Here is a 19,047-nt window from a genome sequence, read left to right as displayed (position 1 = left end):
ATTGAATATCCTTCTTAGCTAACTAGGAAACAAAATTTTCTTCTTCCATTTGGATGCTTTTGTAGATAAAACATTTCCTTTCAGCAGACTTTATCTATGTCTGCCCATAAGTCAGATACGACTTGTTTGTCAAGTCAGAACTCAAAAGTCTCAGTTGTCCATAGGAAGCAAAATTCTGAACTGCTGATCAAAGAGGCCTCAGAGCCAGGTCTTCCCTAGCATTTCACAGGCAGCAGTTACCTTCATGGCATCATAAAGAGCTTTTGCTCAGCACAGGGCCAGCTTATTTGGTGCAACTCCTGATTATGCAGAGAACTGGTCTTGGCCAAAAGACTGAGGGACCCGAAGGTCCGGTGTGCAGGCTGCAGGTGTCAGAGCTTAGGGGTTTTTGGTTCTTTGCACGCATTCTGTTGGTCCTTTGATCCCAGAAACATGTTAGGCTTTTGTCAGGAATGAGTGTTAAACCATGTCTAAAAATTTAGGTTGTAAGAAATCTAATTTTGCAGATTAACACAAAAGAATTACTATCCTATGGCATGTGTATATGTGACTTCATTGATTTATCTATGAAATATCATTCTTAGTTGTTGCTACACCAAGATCAAACAGTTCAAAAAATCACCCTGGATTGTATAATGACGTATAAACATCCGCACATCCTCCCTTACAGGTGAGTTATTTGAAGCTATTTCTTTGGTTGATTTTTATCTTTCTACCTGAGGGCCTCTTCTAAAATAATTTTGTTAAAGACTAGGAAATTTCCCTCTTGTCTAAGGCAGTCATAGTGCTATTTTAAATAAGAAGTGAAAACGGAGTGTATTCGTTTGCAAAGAGTGCCTCTCCATAGGTAATAAGGTAAGAAAGAGAACATTAATTGAAAAGTATGTGTTGAGAAAATTGTATCATTTCTCCTTGTTTATATAATGTCTTCAAAATCTTGGTGACTACTTGGCAAATTATAATTATGAGTCTAAGACCTGAAGAAACCTTTTGTATTATGCTCTTTGAAACAGCTGAATTATCAACTAAGTCCAACTCTTTATAATCCCTTTATAAAGGGATTTTATCCTTTTCAAACTTTATCCTTTAAAATCCTTTGAAAATGTAAAGGATAAAATTTTCAAATATAAAAATTTTCAAATTTTATCCTTTAAAATGTGAAAGCCTGCCATTTTGAAAGGTATTTCTATAAGATTTTTCTTTATGGATGTCAACTACTTTATATAGACTATTCTTTAATACCTATTTTAGTTATACATACATTCTTTTGCTATCTTGCATTTAAAATAAAATACCTTTGGTTATTGAGTGATGATTTGTACTGTATTCTATTTTTAAAGGGAAAACTTGCAAAGATTGCTTGAAGACAGAAGCTTTAAGGAAGAGATAGTGCATTTTAGCATTTCAGAAGATAACGCAGTAGTGAAAACAGCCCACCGGGCAGATCTGTTTCCTATTCTGATGAGGTATGTGTACTGTTTAAAGTCTGATTATTTTAACAGTTGATCACAAAAACAGTTGTGAGTATTGGTAGTATGATGGTTCTTTCAGCAGTTGTAACAACATTTCATTTTGTATTTTCTTTGGATTTTTTTTAATTGGATCTTTTGAGGTCTGCCATAGAGACTTCAGAATATTTTTTCCTAAATAATAATGATAAAAAATTTAATATTGCTATGTTTTATTATTGAGAAATAATAAAAATAATTCCTTTATTTTGAAAAGATTTTATTTACTTATTTTTAGAGGAAAGGGAAGGGAGGGAGGCAGAGAGAGAGAGAAACATTGATTGGTTGCCTCTTGCATGCCTCCTGCTGGAGACCTGGCCCACAACCCAGGCATGTGCATTGACTGGGAATTGAACCAGGAACCTTTTAGTTTGCCAGACAGTGCCCAACTCATTGACCCACACCAGTCAGGGCTAATTCCTTTATTTTGTATGTAATTAAGTATGGGATATAAACGCTATCGACTTTTTGTGTTAATTATTTAACCGTCTTCATCACAAAACTTTTCTATTAGTTTTAATAGTTTTCATTGGATTTTCTTGGTCAAAAAAATAATACTAAATAACAGTCATCGCTTGGATTGTTAGTTCCTATTTAAAGAACCCTTAGAGGTAACCATTTTACTGAGTAAAATAGGAGGTCCTTACAACTCCGTAGAGCACCTAGAATAGTCTAGCCCCAGGCAGACTCCCCGACCACATCTCTCCCACTTACTGTCCCATCAGAGACCACCTCGGAGTCTGAGGACTTGCCATCCCTCTGCTGGGAACCTGCGGCACTTAACTCCTCTTCACTCAGCCTCATCTCAGATATCCTTTCAGGGATGCCTCCCTGGCCTCTTGATATAAAATCACACCTCCCCCTTATCACTTCTTACTCCCCTACTTCTCTTTATTTTCCTTCACAATACTAAATTCAACATAGTCTCTTTCATGTTGATTACCTCCCTAGCCAGGAGATGAACTCTATGGTTTTCAGTATGAATTTTGTGTTTTCTTTTATGATATAAAACCCTTTTTTCTGATTTTTAAGTATATTTTATTGATTGTGCTATTACAGTTATCTCAATTTTCTCCCCTTGCCCCTCCCCCTTACCTGGGACCCACCTTCCCTCCAGCAGTCCTGGAGGGATTGGTTCATGTCCATTGGTCATGCCCGGAAGTTCTTTGAGTTCTCCATTTCTTATACGATTCTTAACATCCTTTTGTCTGTTTTGTAGCTACCAATTATGCTTCTCCATTCCTGCACCATTTTCCCCATTTTTCTCCCCTCCCCATCTTAGTTGATAACCCTCCAAATGATCTCCATACTGTAATTGTAGTCCTGTTCTGCTTGTTTGCTTAGTTTTTTTTAAAGATTCAGTTGTTCATAGTTATGAATTTGTTGCTTTTTTAATGTTCATAGTTCTGATCTTCTTTTCCTAGATAAGTCCCTTTAACACATCATGTAATAATGGCTTGGTGATGATGTAATCCTTTAACTTGACCTTATCTGGGGAGCACTTTATCTGCCCTTCCATTTTAAATGATAGCTTTGCTGGATAGAGTAATCTAGGTTGTAGGTCCTTGCTTTTCATCACTTTACTTCTTGCCAGTCTCTTCTTACCTGCAAAGTTTCTTTTCAAAAATCATCTGATAGTCTGGGGGGAACTCCTTTGTAGGAACTCTGCTTTTCCCTTAATGCTTTTACGGTTCTTTGTCCTTAATCTTTGGCATCTTAATTGTGATGTGTCTTGGTGTGATCCTCCTTTGGTCCAAATTGTTTGGGGCTCTCTGTGCTTCCTGGACTTACATGTCTATTTCCTGTTCCAAATTAGGGAAGTTTTCTTTCATTATTTTTCAAACAAGTTTTCAGTTTGTTGCTTTTCCTCTTCTCCTTCTGGCACCCCTATGGTTTGGATGTTGGTACATTTGGAGATGCCCCAGAGGCTTCTTATGCTGTCCTCGTTTTGTTTTGTTTTGTTTTTAATTCGTGTTTCTTCTTTCTGTTCTGGTTGAACGTCTGTTTCTTCTCTTGTTCCAAGTTACTGTTTTGAATCCTCGCTTTCTTTCCTTCCCTGTTAATTTCCTGGATACTTCACTTTATTTCACTTAGTGTAGCTTCGCTTCTTCCCTGATGTTTTTACCGTTCTCAGTGATTTCTCTGAGCATTCTGACCACCAGTGTTTTGAACTCTGCATCTTATAGGTTGACAGTCTCCATTTCATTTAGTTCTTTTTCTAGGGTTTTGTTCTGTTCTTTCATTTGGACCACATTTCTTTGTCTCCTCCATTTCACAGCCTTCCTGTGTTTGTTTCTGTGTATTAGGCAGAGTCACTTTGAGTCCCTATCTTAGTTAGCGTGGCCTGTTGTAGGAAAGATGCCTGTAAATTGTGTGGGGTGGTCTCAGGTAATCACCAGGGTGGGGCAACCTTCCTCACTGCTTTGTGGCTCTATGTGGGGGAAGGTTTGAAGAGGGGACGATGCCGCTGCCTGGCTTCTGGGGGTTTGCCTGACACTCACCCCATTTCCAGTCACGTCACCCACTTCATGTATGCCACTGGTACCTGTCCAGGTGCTGCCCTGGTGGTGAATCCCAGAGTGGGTGGGTTTGTGTACATTCAAAGTCTGTGTGGGCCCTTTAGCAGCAAAAATCTGGCAGTTTCTTCTGCCCTCCCTCCCAATCCCCACTGGTTTTTACAGCCAGAGGTAGTGGGGATTTATCTTCCCGGTGCTGGAACCCTGGACTCTGCCATCTGGCCTGGGGCTGGGATCCCTCACTCCCAAGGTGTCCCCGTAGTTTTTACCCACCGTACGTGAATATGGGACTGTCTGTTCCACTGCTACCACCAACCACTCCGCACCACACTGCTTCCCCGTGACTCTACCCTTCCTACCTGTCTGGGTGAATATGGCTTCTTTAAATCTGTGGTGGTCAGACTTCCATACAGCTCGATTTTCTGACAGTTCCGGATGTTACTTGTTGCGAGATCTAGTTGTAATTCTTTGTATGGTTGCACAAGGAAGCAAAGCGTGTCTACCTACACCTCCATCTTGACAGGGAGTCCTGTTTTGTTTTGTTTTGTTTTGTTTTGTTTTGTTTTGTTTTTAGTATACATATTACCTGCACAGCCTAGAGGAATTAACTGTGGTGGTGGTTATTCTTGTCTTGCTCCTGGATTTCACAGTAATGCTTCTAAAACAGCTACTGGTGCTAAAGTGTGGTCTGGTCCTTCTTGACTTGGGCTGTCCCTGAGACAATGTCATGAGGTCCACACGGTTAAAACCTTCATGAGGCTACTAATTAAGTCAAAAGGTTTAATCATGTTAGGAAGTAGCTTTAATTATTAGATTACTTAATATTTCATCTGGAATGGATGATGAATTTGATTAAAATGCCTATTAAGCATGTAGTAAAATGATCATATAAACTTTTTCCTGTGAACCATTGCCTATTATTAACCTCATAGATTTTACTAATGATACTTTCTTGCATTTCTGGGATAATCCTTATTTGGCTTGCTTTTTGCAGCCCTGGATCCTGTATTTAGAAACATCATGTTTCATGTTCATAGGAAGACTGGTACATAGTTTCATGTTTGTTCCTTAACCCTTTGCAATATCATAGTCGTACCATCTTCATAAATGGTAAAGGACTGCTTTCTGGTTTTGCTCTTCTATGAAAGTTTATGGTGTGGACATTGTTTTTTCTTGAATGTTTAAAAAACTATTTTGGAAAACTATGAGTTCCACTTTTACTCATGATTACTGGCCTATTAGGTTTTCTTCTTAAGTTGTTTTTCTTATTTACATGTGTGGCTTTTTTCCCCAGAAAACTTTATAGTTTCCTTCTTTTACTTACAGTTGTATTCTTATTTTATTTCCTTTTAGTCTGTATATACTCATTTGTATTCTCTAATTACACTTACCGTTCGCTGGCCTATTTTATTACATTTTTTTCTCCTTTATTCTTTCTTCCTGCTTCCTTGTTTGTGGTTGATGTCATTTATGTAAATTTTTATGTTAAATATCTAATTTCTGTTTCATTCTTTCTTGTTCTATAGTATGTCCATTTAAACTCTTGAGTTGCTTTGCTACCCCTTCCAGGAAAATAAAACAACTAGTATTATGCTTTAGGTTTAATGTGCAAACAAAATAATGTTTTTTGACTTTTAGGATTTTGTATGGCCGAATGAAGAATAAGACTGGGAGTAAAACTCAGGGGAAATCTGCCTCAGGCACCCGCATGGCCATTGTTCTGAGGTTCCTCGCTGGGACCCAGCCTGAGGAGATCGAAATATTCTTAGACCTGCTGTTTGAACCTGTGAAGCACTTCAGAAATGGTGACTACCCGCTGCCTGAAACTCTGTGTGTGTTGTCTGCTGTAGACGCCTGATGTCCCCGGCTGGTTTCCATGTTCTTCGGTGTCTTTCTAACGGGGTTGCTCCCCCCATCTCGGTAGTGGTCTTTTTTACTGAAATGCTACTCAGCGTAAAACTTTGATTGATCAGGTGGAGCTCACCTGATCAGCATCTGTGTTCGTGAGCCCCAGATTAGAAAGCCTGTATTTTTGTTGTGGTGGTTGTGTACTTCGGCCATTTGAGAATGGTACTTATCTACATACAACACATAGGCTTCTCCTTGGAAACGTGAAGCACGCTACGAAATTAGTCTTAATTGTCCTGGTATTTTTCATTCACCGAGTCACACATCTACTGAGTAATGCTTTGTCGAATACACCCTGTGACCCAAAACTCGGTTGAAAACAGAAATCTCAGTGTTTATAATGTCTTCTCCCAACCTCCTAGTCTAAACAAAGTAGGTATAATAAATGTGTTCAGTGAGCTGTAATGCTCTGTGGCATGTTCCCCGGCGTTCCGTGCTAGTAATTTGTAATAATAATAGTAATGGCTAACCTTGAATGCTTACTTCCTGCCAGACGATATGATGAGCCCCTTTACAGACAATTCAGTTGAACCTTAAAACAGCCACATTAGGTATCATTACTTTTTGCCCCATTTTACAGATGTAGAAACTGAGGCTTAGAGAGGTTAAGTATTTCATCTGTGACTACTCAGCTAAAGAATGGTTGGGATTCAGCCCAGGTCTTTTTGACTAGAAAACCTCTAACATAGTTCTGTAATTGCTTTGCTTGAGGCAAGCATGTATGTATTTATGTGTAGGGTAATGTGTTGCGTTTGTCCTCTGTTTTTTTCTATGATAATGGATCCAGCCGTTACAAAGGTTTTCACTCGGTTTGAAATTGCCCTGTGAAGGAAGTTGGCTGTAATGAATACAAGTTTCTGTAGTAACCTCCGAGGGTGTAATGACCTCCGAGGGTGTGGTGGATGGTTCTCTTACTGTCGGGCCGCTCTAGGTCTGGGCATCAGCAAGCTGTGATCCCGAACATTCGGTTGGAAGTAAAGCTCAGTCACTAAAAATTCATGTCTTTTAAGAAAATTATGAATAAATAAAACAACAAAGGATTATTGTTTTATTTATTTCCCAGGGTCTATAAGAGAAAACATTTGATTCTTAGCCTTCAAGGAGCTTAAAATGTAGGCAGCAAAACATTTTCTATAAAATTACTGTAATCTGCATAGTCAGGGAAAGCTGTGAGTGAGAAAAATGCTTGGCAAGTTTCCAGGTGGCATGAAGGACATAGGAACTCAGATTTGGGGGGGAAGGTAAGCAGGGTGAGAGTCGGGCTGAGAGACTTCGTTCTGTCACGGGTTTCTTACTCTTTCTGTATCTCGGTTTCCTCACCTATAAAGTGATGATACAGGTGGGGCAAAAGTAGGTTTGTAGTTGTGAGGACGTGAAACACAGAGTTTATTCTTGCATTATTAATTAACTTTTGTGTTATTTACCAAACAAACAAGTGTAAGCCTACTGTGCCTCATCCTGCAGTAAAACCCACCAAACCTGGACCACTGAATGAATATTTGGTAAGGATCAGGAGAAAAATAAATGATGAAAGTGTATTATCTATTAAGTAGTATAATAATAAAAAATACTATATTACTGAGGATAGTTGAAAGGAGGCATGATTATAAATAGTGACAGTAATATTTCCTTTTCTATGACATCTCTGCCCATCTGTGTCCCTAGGAGAATGCCACTCTGCCATCACACGGGCAGTGGAGGAATTGGACTTGTCCAAAGTGCTTCCGCTAGGTCGCCAGCATGGAATCTTGAATAGCCTTGAAGTGGTACTGAGGAACATTAGTCATCTGATCGGCGCGTACTTACCAAACATTTTGCAGATCCTGCTTTGCATGACAGCAACCGTATCCCACGTCCTTGATCAGCGGGAGAAGGTGAGAGAGAGCCAGCGAATGTGCTTTTTGGTGGCTACTATGAGTCTGTTTTATTGGGGAAATTGGTTGGGACCTGGGTACCTAACGTCTTTCCAGGTTAAATCTTTCTTATGCAAAATGTCTTGAAAACAGTTTTTCACATAATATGAGTCTTCATTTTTATAAATATTTATGTATAGCCAGAAAATGTGAATTATATCAAGCATGTAATTTACAAGGAGGTGAAGTAGTGAGTTCTGCATGCATCTCAGAAATCAAAGGCAGACAGTTCCAGTTTACGAGCCTGGAGATGTAGGACATCTTCTGATGCTCATTTATCCGGAACAGTTGAGGAGTGAATAGAATACTGTTAGCATCCTTTTGTTATTTTCACAAAGAGTTCCCAGAGCTCTCTTGGAAGTAAATGCGTAATTGTTGTGTAAGTGCAATGTTTTGAACAAAGACAAGAAGCAAGGGCAAACAAGTCAGCTAGCCAACTGCCAAGTAAGAGGTTTCACAAGGTGCTGCTCAGTGTTTTCTGAATTGTATTCAAGACAGCATATTCTGTGGAAATAGGCATGTGGCCAGAGTACGCTGTTTGGAGTTTAGGGAAACTTAATGTCTTTATGGACTAAAGGCTTCTTGGAGAAAGTGGGACTTGAAGTGAAGATCCAGACTCAGGTTTCTGCCGTTGATTCTGAGTTCAGGATAAACAGGCACAGCTTTAATAGGGCTGAAATTTATTTCCTTTGTTTTATGGCTATGCCTGGTGAACTGCCTCTCAAATATGGTCATGATAACCAAAAATTGAGAGCCAAAATTTTATGCGGCTTTTGGGGCTATGCATAGATATAAATCTGCTTTAGTAATGAAACGATATTCAGTGATTGACAAGATCCAGAGATTCGGAACACACCTTTCATTTTGGTAGGCACGTTTTTGTCTTCCTTGTTCTTTCATTCATTCCGTTGGCAAATATAATCGAGCCCCTACTATGTGTGAGCCTCTGTTGTAAGCACTGGGGACTGAGCAGTGAACAACGCATTTGTCCATTTCCTTATTCAGTAAATACTGCACACATGTCCCAGGCAATGTTCTAGGTTGGGGGAATGAGAAAGTTAAGGACTCAGTATCACGGGGAGAAAAGTTATAGATAAATAATTAGAATATTGTCAGTTGGTGGTAAATTCTGAGAGGAAAATAAAATGAGACCCATCTCCAGATCTCTAAAGTCGTTCTTTGTGTAGCTTTCTCCTGCCTAGTACACTTTTCCCTTTGACTAATAATACAAATGTGAAAATAAAAAGGGCTGTGTCTTCCCATCTTAGAGAGGTGGCCGGACGCTGCCTGGGTTGGTTCTTCGCACACTGTGCCTGAAACCGGCCAGGCAGGCTGACGGGCAGCTCACCTCATCTGTCTCTTCTCTGCTGGGGCTTACTGCCATCTGCTGCCTGCTGTCCAGTGTCTGAAAATTACTGTTTCATATACTCGGTTCAGTTGTTCAGTGTCTGAGAGGGGAGGCTGAACCCGGTCCCCAGCTCCATTTGACTAGAAGTGGAAAAGCCACCGGAAAAGAGCAGGCAGACATCATGTGAGAATTTTCTTTTATGCCTTAAAGCGAGTGACAGTGACTTTATCTCTGCGTTGATATACTAAATCTGAATAAAGATGTTACAAACCTTCAGTGAGCCCTCAAAATTTATAGTTAATTTAGAAGTTAATCAGTAATACAGCCTTACTCCTGTGTCAACAGTCAGTAACTCAAAGGATCATTTGTGCAATTTCACAGTTCATTAGTCAGCGAGGTGCTAAGCTTCATGAGTGGTAGGCAGTTCTCCTATTTTCTTCTGAAATTTTCCGACAAATGTAAAGCCTTCTTTGAGGTGCTGTAAAGAATGATTGCACAGTAATATTGCTACATTTGTTTGTTTGAGCTAAGTTATACATTTAGTTTTTTGTGTTTTTCAGCTCCTCCAAGGATCAAATATGTATTGTGAAGATTGCGTTCGTTTGGTTTTTTTCTGTACATTTAAACAATGGAGTAACTTGAAAATATACACAAACTCACTCATGTTGGCTATTCCTCTAGGAAGTAAAGTTTACAGTTGCTTACTTGCGGGGTTTTCTTCCAGCGTATTCAACAGTTATTGAGTAGACTGGGCGGCTGGTGCTGTGGTTATAGAAGTGAATAGAACTCAGGGATCCTACCCCCTAGAGAGGGGCCTTGGGGTGCCATTGGGGAAAAGGTTGGGGGGGTCTTGTCTGATTTGACGCCATGCGTGCTAAGATTAGTTTCTCGTTGGCTCCAGGGGGTCATGATAACCAGGTTGTTTTAAAATATCAGTAATAGTTTTTATCTGTTATCAGACACAATACAGCTGATAATGAAAATATTACCAGTAGAATTGAAGCAGAAATGACTTGTAACTATGTCACCTTCTTATCCTTGCCTGTCATTTCCTCTATCTTTATAACTTGTGTAGTGAATAATTAATCACAAGTACGTGGTAGAAACTTGATGAGTATGTGAAATAAGATTCCTCAGACTTGTACAGTAATGGCATCTTTATTCCTATTCACTTGAATTTAAAATGTGCTTTCAGTCCTGGCTGGCGTGGCTCAGTGGACTGAGAGCTGGTCTGCGAACCAACAGGCTGCAGGTTTGCTTTCCAGTCGAGGCACGTGCCTGGGTTCGGGGCCCGTTCCCCAGCGGGGGGCGTGTGAGAGGCAACCAGTCGATGTATCTCTCACATGTTGATGTTTCTCTCTTTCTTTCCCCCTCCTTTCCCCTCTCTCTAAGAAGTAAATAAATAAAATCCTTAAAAAATAAAAATAATAAAAAATGTACTCTTTCAGATTCAAGCACTTCTGTTGTTCAGAATATCATATTTTCCTGACAGATAACTCCCCTATTTTTTTCGTAATATCTTGGCCATGAGACTTGATACTTATTTATTAGAGCACCAGTGTTATCTTCCTAATATGCAGGGTGGTTGTTAGGTTTTGATAGAGGTATTTAAAGTCATAAGTAAAAATAAGTTGCCACTTATCAATCCAGAGTCCACAGTATATTCATCAAGTGGAAAAACATTTAGGGGTTGAATCCTCCCCATTACGTTTGGTTTTCACAACACTCTGTGCTCCGGAGAAATGGCCCTGTGAGGCCTTTTCCTCTCCCTGCCTGGCCTGAACCGCTGCATCCTTTGAGATCCAGCAGGAATTCTGCCTGTTCCGTGAAGCTCTATTTACTCTTCTCAAATGTATAATTCCTCCCTTCTTGGATGTCTTCAGCATTTTCAGTCTCTTACATAGTTTAACAAATTTGCCTTCAAAAGATTTTAAGCTGAGGCCAGGATGGTGGCTGCCATACCACTGGACCCATAGGCGGGGGCGGGGGTGCTCGATGAAGTGTCCTACTCGGAGCCTGGACAGCGCGCCCCCATTTTTCGTGACTGCTGTCACTCCTCAGAGGAGCGGTGTCAGTGGAAGAAGCAGTCTCTGCTACAGAAATTTCTGTCAGTTCGGACGTCCCGCTTCAGTGCCTCTACGGGGACAGATTTCATTGCCTTCCAAATTGTATTTTTCTTTGAATTACGTATTTTGAGATCTTCTCATACCTTAATTTATTTGTCTCTTTTTCTTTTACTGCACAAAGTATTCCACTGTATGGAAGAAAGCGTGCGATCTTAAGACTAATTTTAATAAGGATAATTAAAAACACCTAGTTGTGATAGAGGTAAAATAATAATAACAATACAAATGTGAAAATAAAAAGGGCTCTGACCAGTGTGGCTTTGTTGGTTGGGCATTGTCCTGCGAAGCAGAGCGTCACTAGTTCGAATCCTGGTCAGGGAATATGCCTGGGTTGCAGGTTTGGTTCCTGGTGGGGGCACATTTGAGAGGCAACCAGTCAGCGCTTCTCACATCCGTGTTTCTCTCCCTCCTTTCTCCGTTCGTGCCCCTCACTCTAAACATAAATACATTTTTAAAGGAATGTGACTTTTATTTGAAATTAAGGTTTTTCCTTTTATCTAAGGTTTTGTGATGGCAAAAAAATATTTTTTTTTGGTTGAATGTTCTGTTCATAGGAAGAAATCAGGATTTAAAAAGTATTTTAGTTATTTATTTTCAGAGAGAGAGGAAGGGGGAGAGAGAGAGAAACATGGATGTGTGAGAGATACGTCAATTGGTTTCCTCTTGCACGTCCCCAACGGGGGACCTGGCCTGCAACCCCGGCATGTGCCGTGACGGAATCGAACAGGCGACCTTTCAGGTCACAGGCCAGCACTCAGTCCACTGAGCCACAGCAGCCAGGGCAGAAATCAGGATTTCATTTGAGACAATTACTTCAATAGAAAAGTAAAACAATGTGGAAACAAAACCGTTGTTCAAGTTGTGGGGGTTTTTTCTCCTCAGGACACTCTAGTGTGATTTTACTGGGCAGTGACGATGGAGCACATCTCTCCATTGGAGTTTTAGGTCTGCTTCCGCATCTTGTTCAGTGAAAAAACCAGTAAGGCTGCTTAGTTGACCTTTCCTTGTGAATCAGAACCAAAGTCAACAGACTTAATAGCAAAATTTCCCGTTTGTTTCTTAGCTGTCTGAGCAAGAGCACTTCCTTGAGAATTCGAGGATTAAAATGATGTCTATCATATTTTTTTTAATAGAAGATCTTTGTTTTACAGATACAGCTGAGGTTTATCAACCCACTGAAAAATTTAAGACGTCTCGGAATCAAAATGGTAACTGATATCTTTTTGGATTGGGAGTCCTATCAGTTCAGAACAGAAGAAATTGATGCTGTTTTTCATGGTGTAGTTTGGCCCCAGGTAAATCTTGATTTCCACATTCCACCTGGATACCTTTGCTTCTTCCCTGTCATTGCTGTACCAGCATGGTCCAGACCCACACGTAAATGCCTGTCATGGTCTTTTCTTTTACATCAAGGCTACCACCTAAAGCTCAAGAGCTGGTTTCTGCAATACCATGGCATTTATTCTTAAGGCTAATTTGAATATGATTGTATCTCTTGAGCAAATGTAACATAATTTTTTAGCACCTCCCATGATGTGTCTCTAGATTTTAACAAGCATGAGGGAAAATACACATATTTTTGTTACACGTTCCCTTGTTGGATTCTCTGGTTGTAACCACTTGGTAATAGGTAAGGTTGGTTATAGCAAAACAGACTGTAGCAGAGCCTTAACTTTAGGAAAGATTTCTAGCTGCTTGAGTCTGTCATCTCTGAGCAGTTGAAGCCTAAACTGCCTGGCTCCTCAAGTGTCTGCCTTTTGCATGTGCTTCTTTGCCGTTTGCCCTTGTAGGTGTTATTTTGGATTGTCTGCGTTTTCCTCAGTCTGTCCTTTAACTGATAATCTCTGTGCCTTGGCTCTTTCATCCTCTGGTGCAGTTTCTGTGCTTGTTCAAGCTGTTTAGTTGTTATATTCCTCCAGTTCTGTGTATGTTTTATCTTACATTCTGTTTTTATTTTGTGTCCTAGGTCAGCAGGCTTGGATCTGAGAGCCAATACTCTCCTACTCCTCTGCTGAAACTAATAAGTGTCTGGAGCAGAAATGCAAGGTATGGCCTTTCCCCCTTCCAAAAGGGCAGGTTACATTAGGGTCACTAATAATGTAGCTTATGGTCTTTCCATGCAGTGAACTACTGAAGGTGCAGTAAAAGAGAATAAGGCAATTGAATCTCAAAATACATGGTTTAAAGCAAAACACTGCTGCTGACCAACATGTATAGTGTAGCTCCTGAAAGTGCATGCAGCAGAAAATGTCTAGGACGCAGGCGATGCTGTCGTGGTGCTGCGGCACGCGTGGGTTTGGGTGGGCCAGAGTGGGGGCGGGGCCTTTGCGTGGCATGTCTTTTAGCATTTGCATGATTTATGATTCTAAAAAGGAAAAAAATTGGTAAAATAACATTTTGCAATTTAATGTGAAGTTGATTAATGTGAAGTTTAATTGATTGATGTTTCCCCTCACATCCGTGTTTCTCTCCCTGTCTTTCTCCCTCCCTTCCCCTCTCTCTAAAATCAAAAATAAAGTAAAATTTTTAAAAAGAGAGAAAGCATTTTTTATCAAAACTTACATGTTTGCTCTTTTTAGTTTCATTAAAACTTGAAAATCAGAAGAACTATAATTGATAGAGATCTTCTTCCATTGGTTAATAATTGGGTCAGCAGTTTAATTGGGCTGGCAAATGGAAAATCAGAATGTGAAACACAGCAGATAGTGAAATCAGTATATAAATATTACCGTTTTCTGCATGCTTGCTTAGAAATAAAAGCTGGTTTGTAATTGGCATTCTTTGTCCTTTTCCCATTTCCCCCTTAAAATCAGAAAAATTTCACAGGCGTTTTAGATATTTCTGCATGTCTTCTATTCTTTTTAAAGTCCCACTGAACTGTACATACAGTTGTCATACAGGATGTTCATTTCTGACAAAGGCTGTGCACAGAGCCCTTATCTCCTGATGGTTCAAAGGTGCTGTGTTACAGACCAAGCGTGTGTTTACTGAGAAGTGTGGGAACTTACCTATGTTGTTATCTTGGTGATGGCAACTGACTTTATGTTGCTCTAATTTATTTTGAAGAAGGAAAGATAAGATAAAATATTTTCTTATTCAGAATTATTCAATAATGTTAAAATCTTGGCATCGGTTTTTACAAAGTTGGGATCATATTGTATGATCTTTTGATTTTGTTTTTTCATGTACCACGATGTCATGAACATTTCCCCATGTGATTAAATAGTCTTCAAAACCAAACCACAGCCCTTGACATTGTCCTCCTCAGGAAAGTCCGGTATATTTTTTTACTGATAGGAAGGGCTCTTTTCATTTATTTCTCAATTTGAGAATGCACTTTCATATCTTGCTTTATCACTGGATATTTATAAGCAGCACTTCACAGGCACACTTGAGAAATGTTTTATATCTGTGTAATTTTTATGCAAATAATCCATGACGGACTTTCACGATAGTGACTCATGATAGCTTTATGTTGGTTGGGTCCTTCTCAAAGTATAGGTCCACGTCACTGGTCCAAACTAAAGCATTTCTGAAGGTGGAAAGAGATGCTAAAAATGATTAAGCCATAAACAGAATTGTCCCTGGCCACACACTCTCTCTCTCTTTTTAAAAATTTTACTTTATTTTTTATTTTAGAGAGAGGGGAAGGGAGGGAGAAAGACAGGGAGAGAAACACGGATGTGAGGGGAAACATCAATCAATTACCTTCCACATGCGCCGCCACCTGGGACTGGACCTGCATCTCAGGCATGTGCCTTGACCAGGAATCGAACCAGTGACCTTTCAGTTTGCAGGATGATGCCCAAACCAACTGAGCCACACAGCTAGGGGCCTGGCCACTTTCTTAATACCTCTGCTGGTTCTGGCCATGGCGACCTCCATATGGCTCAGACCTTTCCCCTGAGCTCTTACCTCTCCTGGAAGACCCTGTCTCTGCACACTGCCTTGCACTCTTCTGTCTTCACAGCTTGCTTGCCTACAGCTGCATGAGGACAGAGACAGTTTTGTGTTCACTACTGTATCTTCTTACCCCTCTTAATCCATGGTTAATCAATATTCATTGCACATTAAATAAGTAATAAAAGTTTCTGATTGAGCCATACACCTAAGCATGGAGCATGTCCAAGTGGAGCATCAGTTACAGTGTTCAAGAAGCGCCCTTAGAAGTTGCATTGAATTTGATGGGCCCTTGCCTAGGACCTTGTAGTTGAATGCAGTTCTCTCTTACAGCCAGGATGGATGCATACGTACATGCACTTTTGCTCCTCGCACACCCCCCCCAAAAGGACAACAACAAATTTAAAAACAAAAAAACCAAAATTGCCAGAAAATTGAACTGTGTGGAAGTCTGACAACCAAGGAGTTAAAGAAGAAACATTCATTCATTCTTCACCCCTCCTGGTAGGAGGGGTAGAGACAGGCAGAGAGGCCACACAGCAAGGCAGCGACTGGTGGACCAGGAGGTCCCACCTTTACATGCAGATAAAATGGGAGGAACAACTTGGGAGCGAGTGAGACAGACCGTGTAACCCAGGGTTCCAGCACAGGAAATAAAGCCTCAAAACCCCGGCAGTAAAAACCTGTCGAGGTTGTGGTGGCGGGAGAAACTCCCAGACTCACAGAAAAGTTCGCTGGAGAGATCCACAGGGTCCTAGAATGTACACAAACCCACCCACCAGGAATCAGCACCAGAAGGGCCCAATTGCTTGTGGGTAGTGGGAGAAGTGACTGAAAGCTGGCCAAGAGCAGAGCAAACAGCACTGTCCCCTCTTGGACCCCTGCACCACAATGCAGTGATGTGGGTTGCCCTGTCCTGGTGAACACCTAAGGCCCCACCCATTACAACATAACAGGCATTGAGACAAAAAAAATTGGCCCAGATAAAAGAAAATATCAAAACTCCAAAAATAGAACTAAGTGATGAAGAGATAGCCAACCTATCAGATACAGAGTTCAAAATACTGGTAGTCAGGATGCTAACAGAACTGGTTGAGTATGGTCACAAAATGGAGAAATAAGTGAAGGCTATGAAAAGTGAAATAAAGTGCAGTAGACAGGGAACCAGCAGTAAAGAGAAGGAAACTAGGACTCAAATCAATGATTTGGAGCAGAAGGAAGAAATAAACATTCAATCACAACAGAGTAAAGAAACAAGAATTCAAAAAAATGAGAGGCTTAGAAACCTGCAGGACAATTTTAAACTTTCCAACATCCAAATCATAGGAGTACCAGAAAGAGAAGAGGAGGAGCAAGAAATCGAAAACTTATTTGAAAAAATCATGGAGAATTTCCCCATTCTGGCAAAAGAAATAGACTTCCAGGAAATCCAGGAAGCTTGGAGATTCCCACAGAAGTTGGGCCCAGGGAAGTACACACCAAGGCACATCATAATTATATTACTGAAGATTAAAGAGAAGGAGAGAATCTTAAAAGCATCAAGAGAAAAGAAGACAGTTACTTACCTACAAAGGAGTTCCCATGAGACTATCAGCTGTTTCTCAAAAGTGACCTTATAGGCAAGAAGGGTCTGGAAAGGAGTATTCCAAGTCATGAAAGGCAAGGACCTATATCCAAGATTGCTCTATCCGGCAAAGCTTTCATTTAGAATGGAAGGGCAGATAAAGTGCTTCCCAGATAAGGTCAAATTCAAGAAGTTCATCATCACCAAGCCCTTATTATATGAAATGTTAAAGGGGCTTACTTAAGAAAAAGATGATCATAAACTACATAAACTATGAACAGTGAAATGATAACAAACTCACAACTATCAACAACCAAAATAAAAACAAACTAAGCAAACAACTAGAACAGGAACAGAATCACAGAAATGGAGGGTTTTTAGTGGGGATGGGGAAGGGGAGAATGGGGAAAAAGGTACAGGGAATAAGAAGCATAAATGTTAGGTACAAAATAGACAGGGGGAGGTTAAGAATAGTGTAGGAAGTGGAGAAGCCAAAGAACTTATGTGTATGACCCATGGACATGAACTAAAGTGGGGGAGTGCTGGTAGAAGAGGTGAATAAAGGGGAGAAAAAATGGGACAACTGTAATAGCATAATCAATAAAATTACTAAAAAAATAAAACTTTGAAAAAAATAAAGCAGTTCTTTCACCTTTTCTGCTTGAAAAAATTTTAAGACCACCTAAACATAATGGTTAAGAGTAGTCTCTGAAGCCACACCTAGGTTGAAGACCTAGCACCACTGCGTTCTTTCTAAGCCTCAGTTTTGCCACCTGTAAAATGGAAATAATATGTAGAGTGCCTTCCTTGGTGCCTGTCCATACTGTGCCAGTACCTGTTGGACAAGAATGTTTGAAGAATATCTCTTCAAACTTTTCTATCAGTGTGTTAAAGTTCCTGAGCTCTTTTTCCAGTAATGATGAATTTTACGTGTTGAACATTCCTACTGGTAGGGTTGCATCTCTAACTGTAAAACAACTGCTGATTTGCCCTTGGCTGGAGCGCTTCTGTGCCCTCTGCCCAGTCCGTGGGCCAGGGTTTGCTCATCCTTGGTGAGTCTTCTCCTATTGAATGGACTCCTTCCCCTCCCCTGACAGACCTCTGAACAGTGCATGTCCTGACCCAGCAAGTGTTTGTTTTGGTCTATACCCCTAACTCCCATGTGGTAGCACATTACATTTGTGCGAGTGTACAAACAGTCACATTCTAGAAGGCTGACAATGGGAAAAACGGCCCGTCTTTAATATTTTTGTTTTAGAAAGGGCTTTGACTTGGAGATTTGAGGTTCAAATCTCACCTCTACCACTTACTGGCTCAGTGGCTTTGGACAAATCTTTTTCTTCATCTGGAATGTAGAGATTATGATACCGCCTCAGACCTCCGATGCAGATTAGATGAGAAAAGCACAGAAAGTGCCTCAGTTTGTGTGTTTGTAAGATGTCTAAAATTACTGTGCCTCCAATTTTACATTTTACAGTAATTTCCCTTTTGAGTGTCTTACTAACGTTCACAAACACATCTGTTTGTTAAACTCAATGTGAAAATTCACGTGGAAGATGTTTTTAGAAATAAATGCTGAGAAATAAGATGACTGTTCCAGTGTTTTTTCTTGCAGGTACTTCCCTTTCCTGGCTAAACAGAAACCTGGGCACCCAGAATGTGATATCCTGCTCAACGTTTTTGCGATTCTCTCAGCAAAGAATATCTCTGAAGCCACAGCCAGTATTGTGATGGACATAGCCGACGACCTTCTCTCCCTCCCAGACTTTGAGCCCACGGACACAGTGGCAAGCCTGCCCGTGACGGGGTGTGTGTTCCCAGGAAGTGCAGATGGTACGTGTGCCGCACAAAGCATACGATTCCCGGACGTTGGAGATGGCGTTTTCCCTCAGGAAGGAAAAAGTCAGCTTATCTGTGAACAGCCATTTTTATTGCTTGAGAAACTTACGCTGCTAAGTTTCTTTTCTCTAACACTTTATGCCAATTTATATAAACTGAGTTTTCTCTGCAGTGGTGGAAATTCAGGTTACCTGGGCTCCGGAAAGCTCAGCTGGCCTCCGGGCAGTCACCAAGCGATTCCCACTGCCAAGTCTGAAGTCTTCCTGCCGTGCTATCCTGCCACCACCAGAAATGGTTGAAAAAACGCCTCAGGGGTGTCTTATATACATGTCAGTTAGCTGGTGATACACCTACTTTGTCTAAGAAAAAAGTCACAATCTTTAGAGTTGAAGTTTGTTAAATTTTCATGGTAGTTGAGTACTTCC

The 19,047-nt window shown here is 40.5% G+C and overlaps 1 protein-coding gene across 1 annotated transcript in view; it reads left to right on the top strand.

The window, feature by feature from the left end:
* Positions 1-19,047, top strand: part of UTP20 (UTP20 small subunit processome component) — a 92,419-nt gene that overhangs the window by 36,167 nt on the left and 37,205 nt on the right. Inside the window, exons 24-30 of the mRNA XM_037160095.2 lie at positions 585-670; positions 1,341-1,466; positions 5,663-5,829; positions 7,598-7,806; positions 12,471-12,614; positions 13,286-13,365; positions 18,399-18,616. Of these exons, the coding sequence (XP_037015990.2) occupies positions 585-670; positions 1,341-1,466; positions 5,663-5,829; positions 7,598-7,806; positions 12,471-12,614; positions 13,286-13,365; positions 18,399-18,616 (1,030 nt within the window). The remainder of the gene's footprint in view (positions 1-584; positions 671-1,340; positions 1,467-5,662; positions 5,830-7,597; positions 7,807-12,470; positions 12,615-13,285; positions 13,366-18,398; positions 18,617-19,047) is intronic.

This window comes from Artibeus jamaicensis, unplaced genomic scaffold (assembly GCF_021234435.1).
Source record: "Artibeus jamaicensis isolate MK-2021 breed Jamaican fruit bat unplaced genomic scaffold, CSHL_Jam_final contig_233, whole genome shotgun sequence".
Classification (NCBI taxonomy): Eukaryota; Metazoa; Chordata; class Mammalia; order Chiroptera; family Phyllostomidae; genus Artibeus; species Artibeus jamaicensis.
This window is presented reverse-complemented; position numbering and strand designations above follow the sequence as displayed.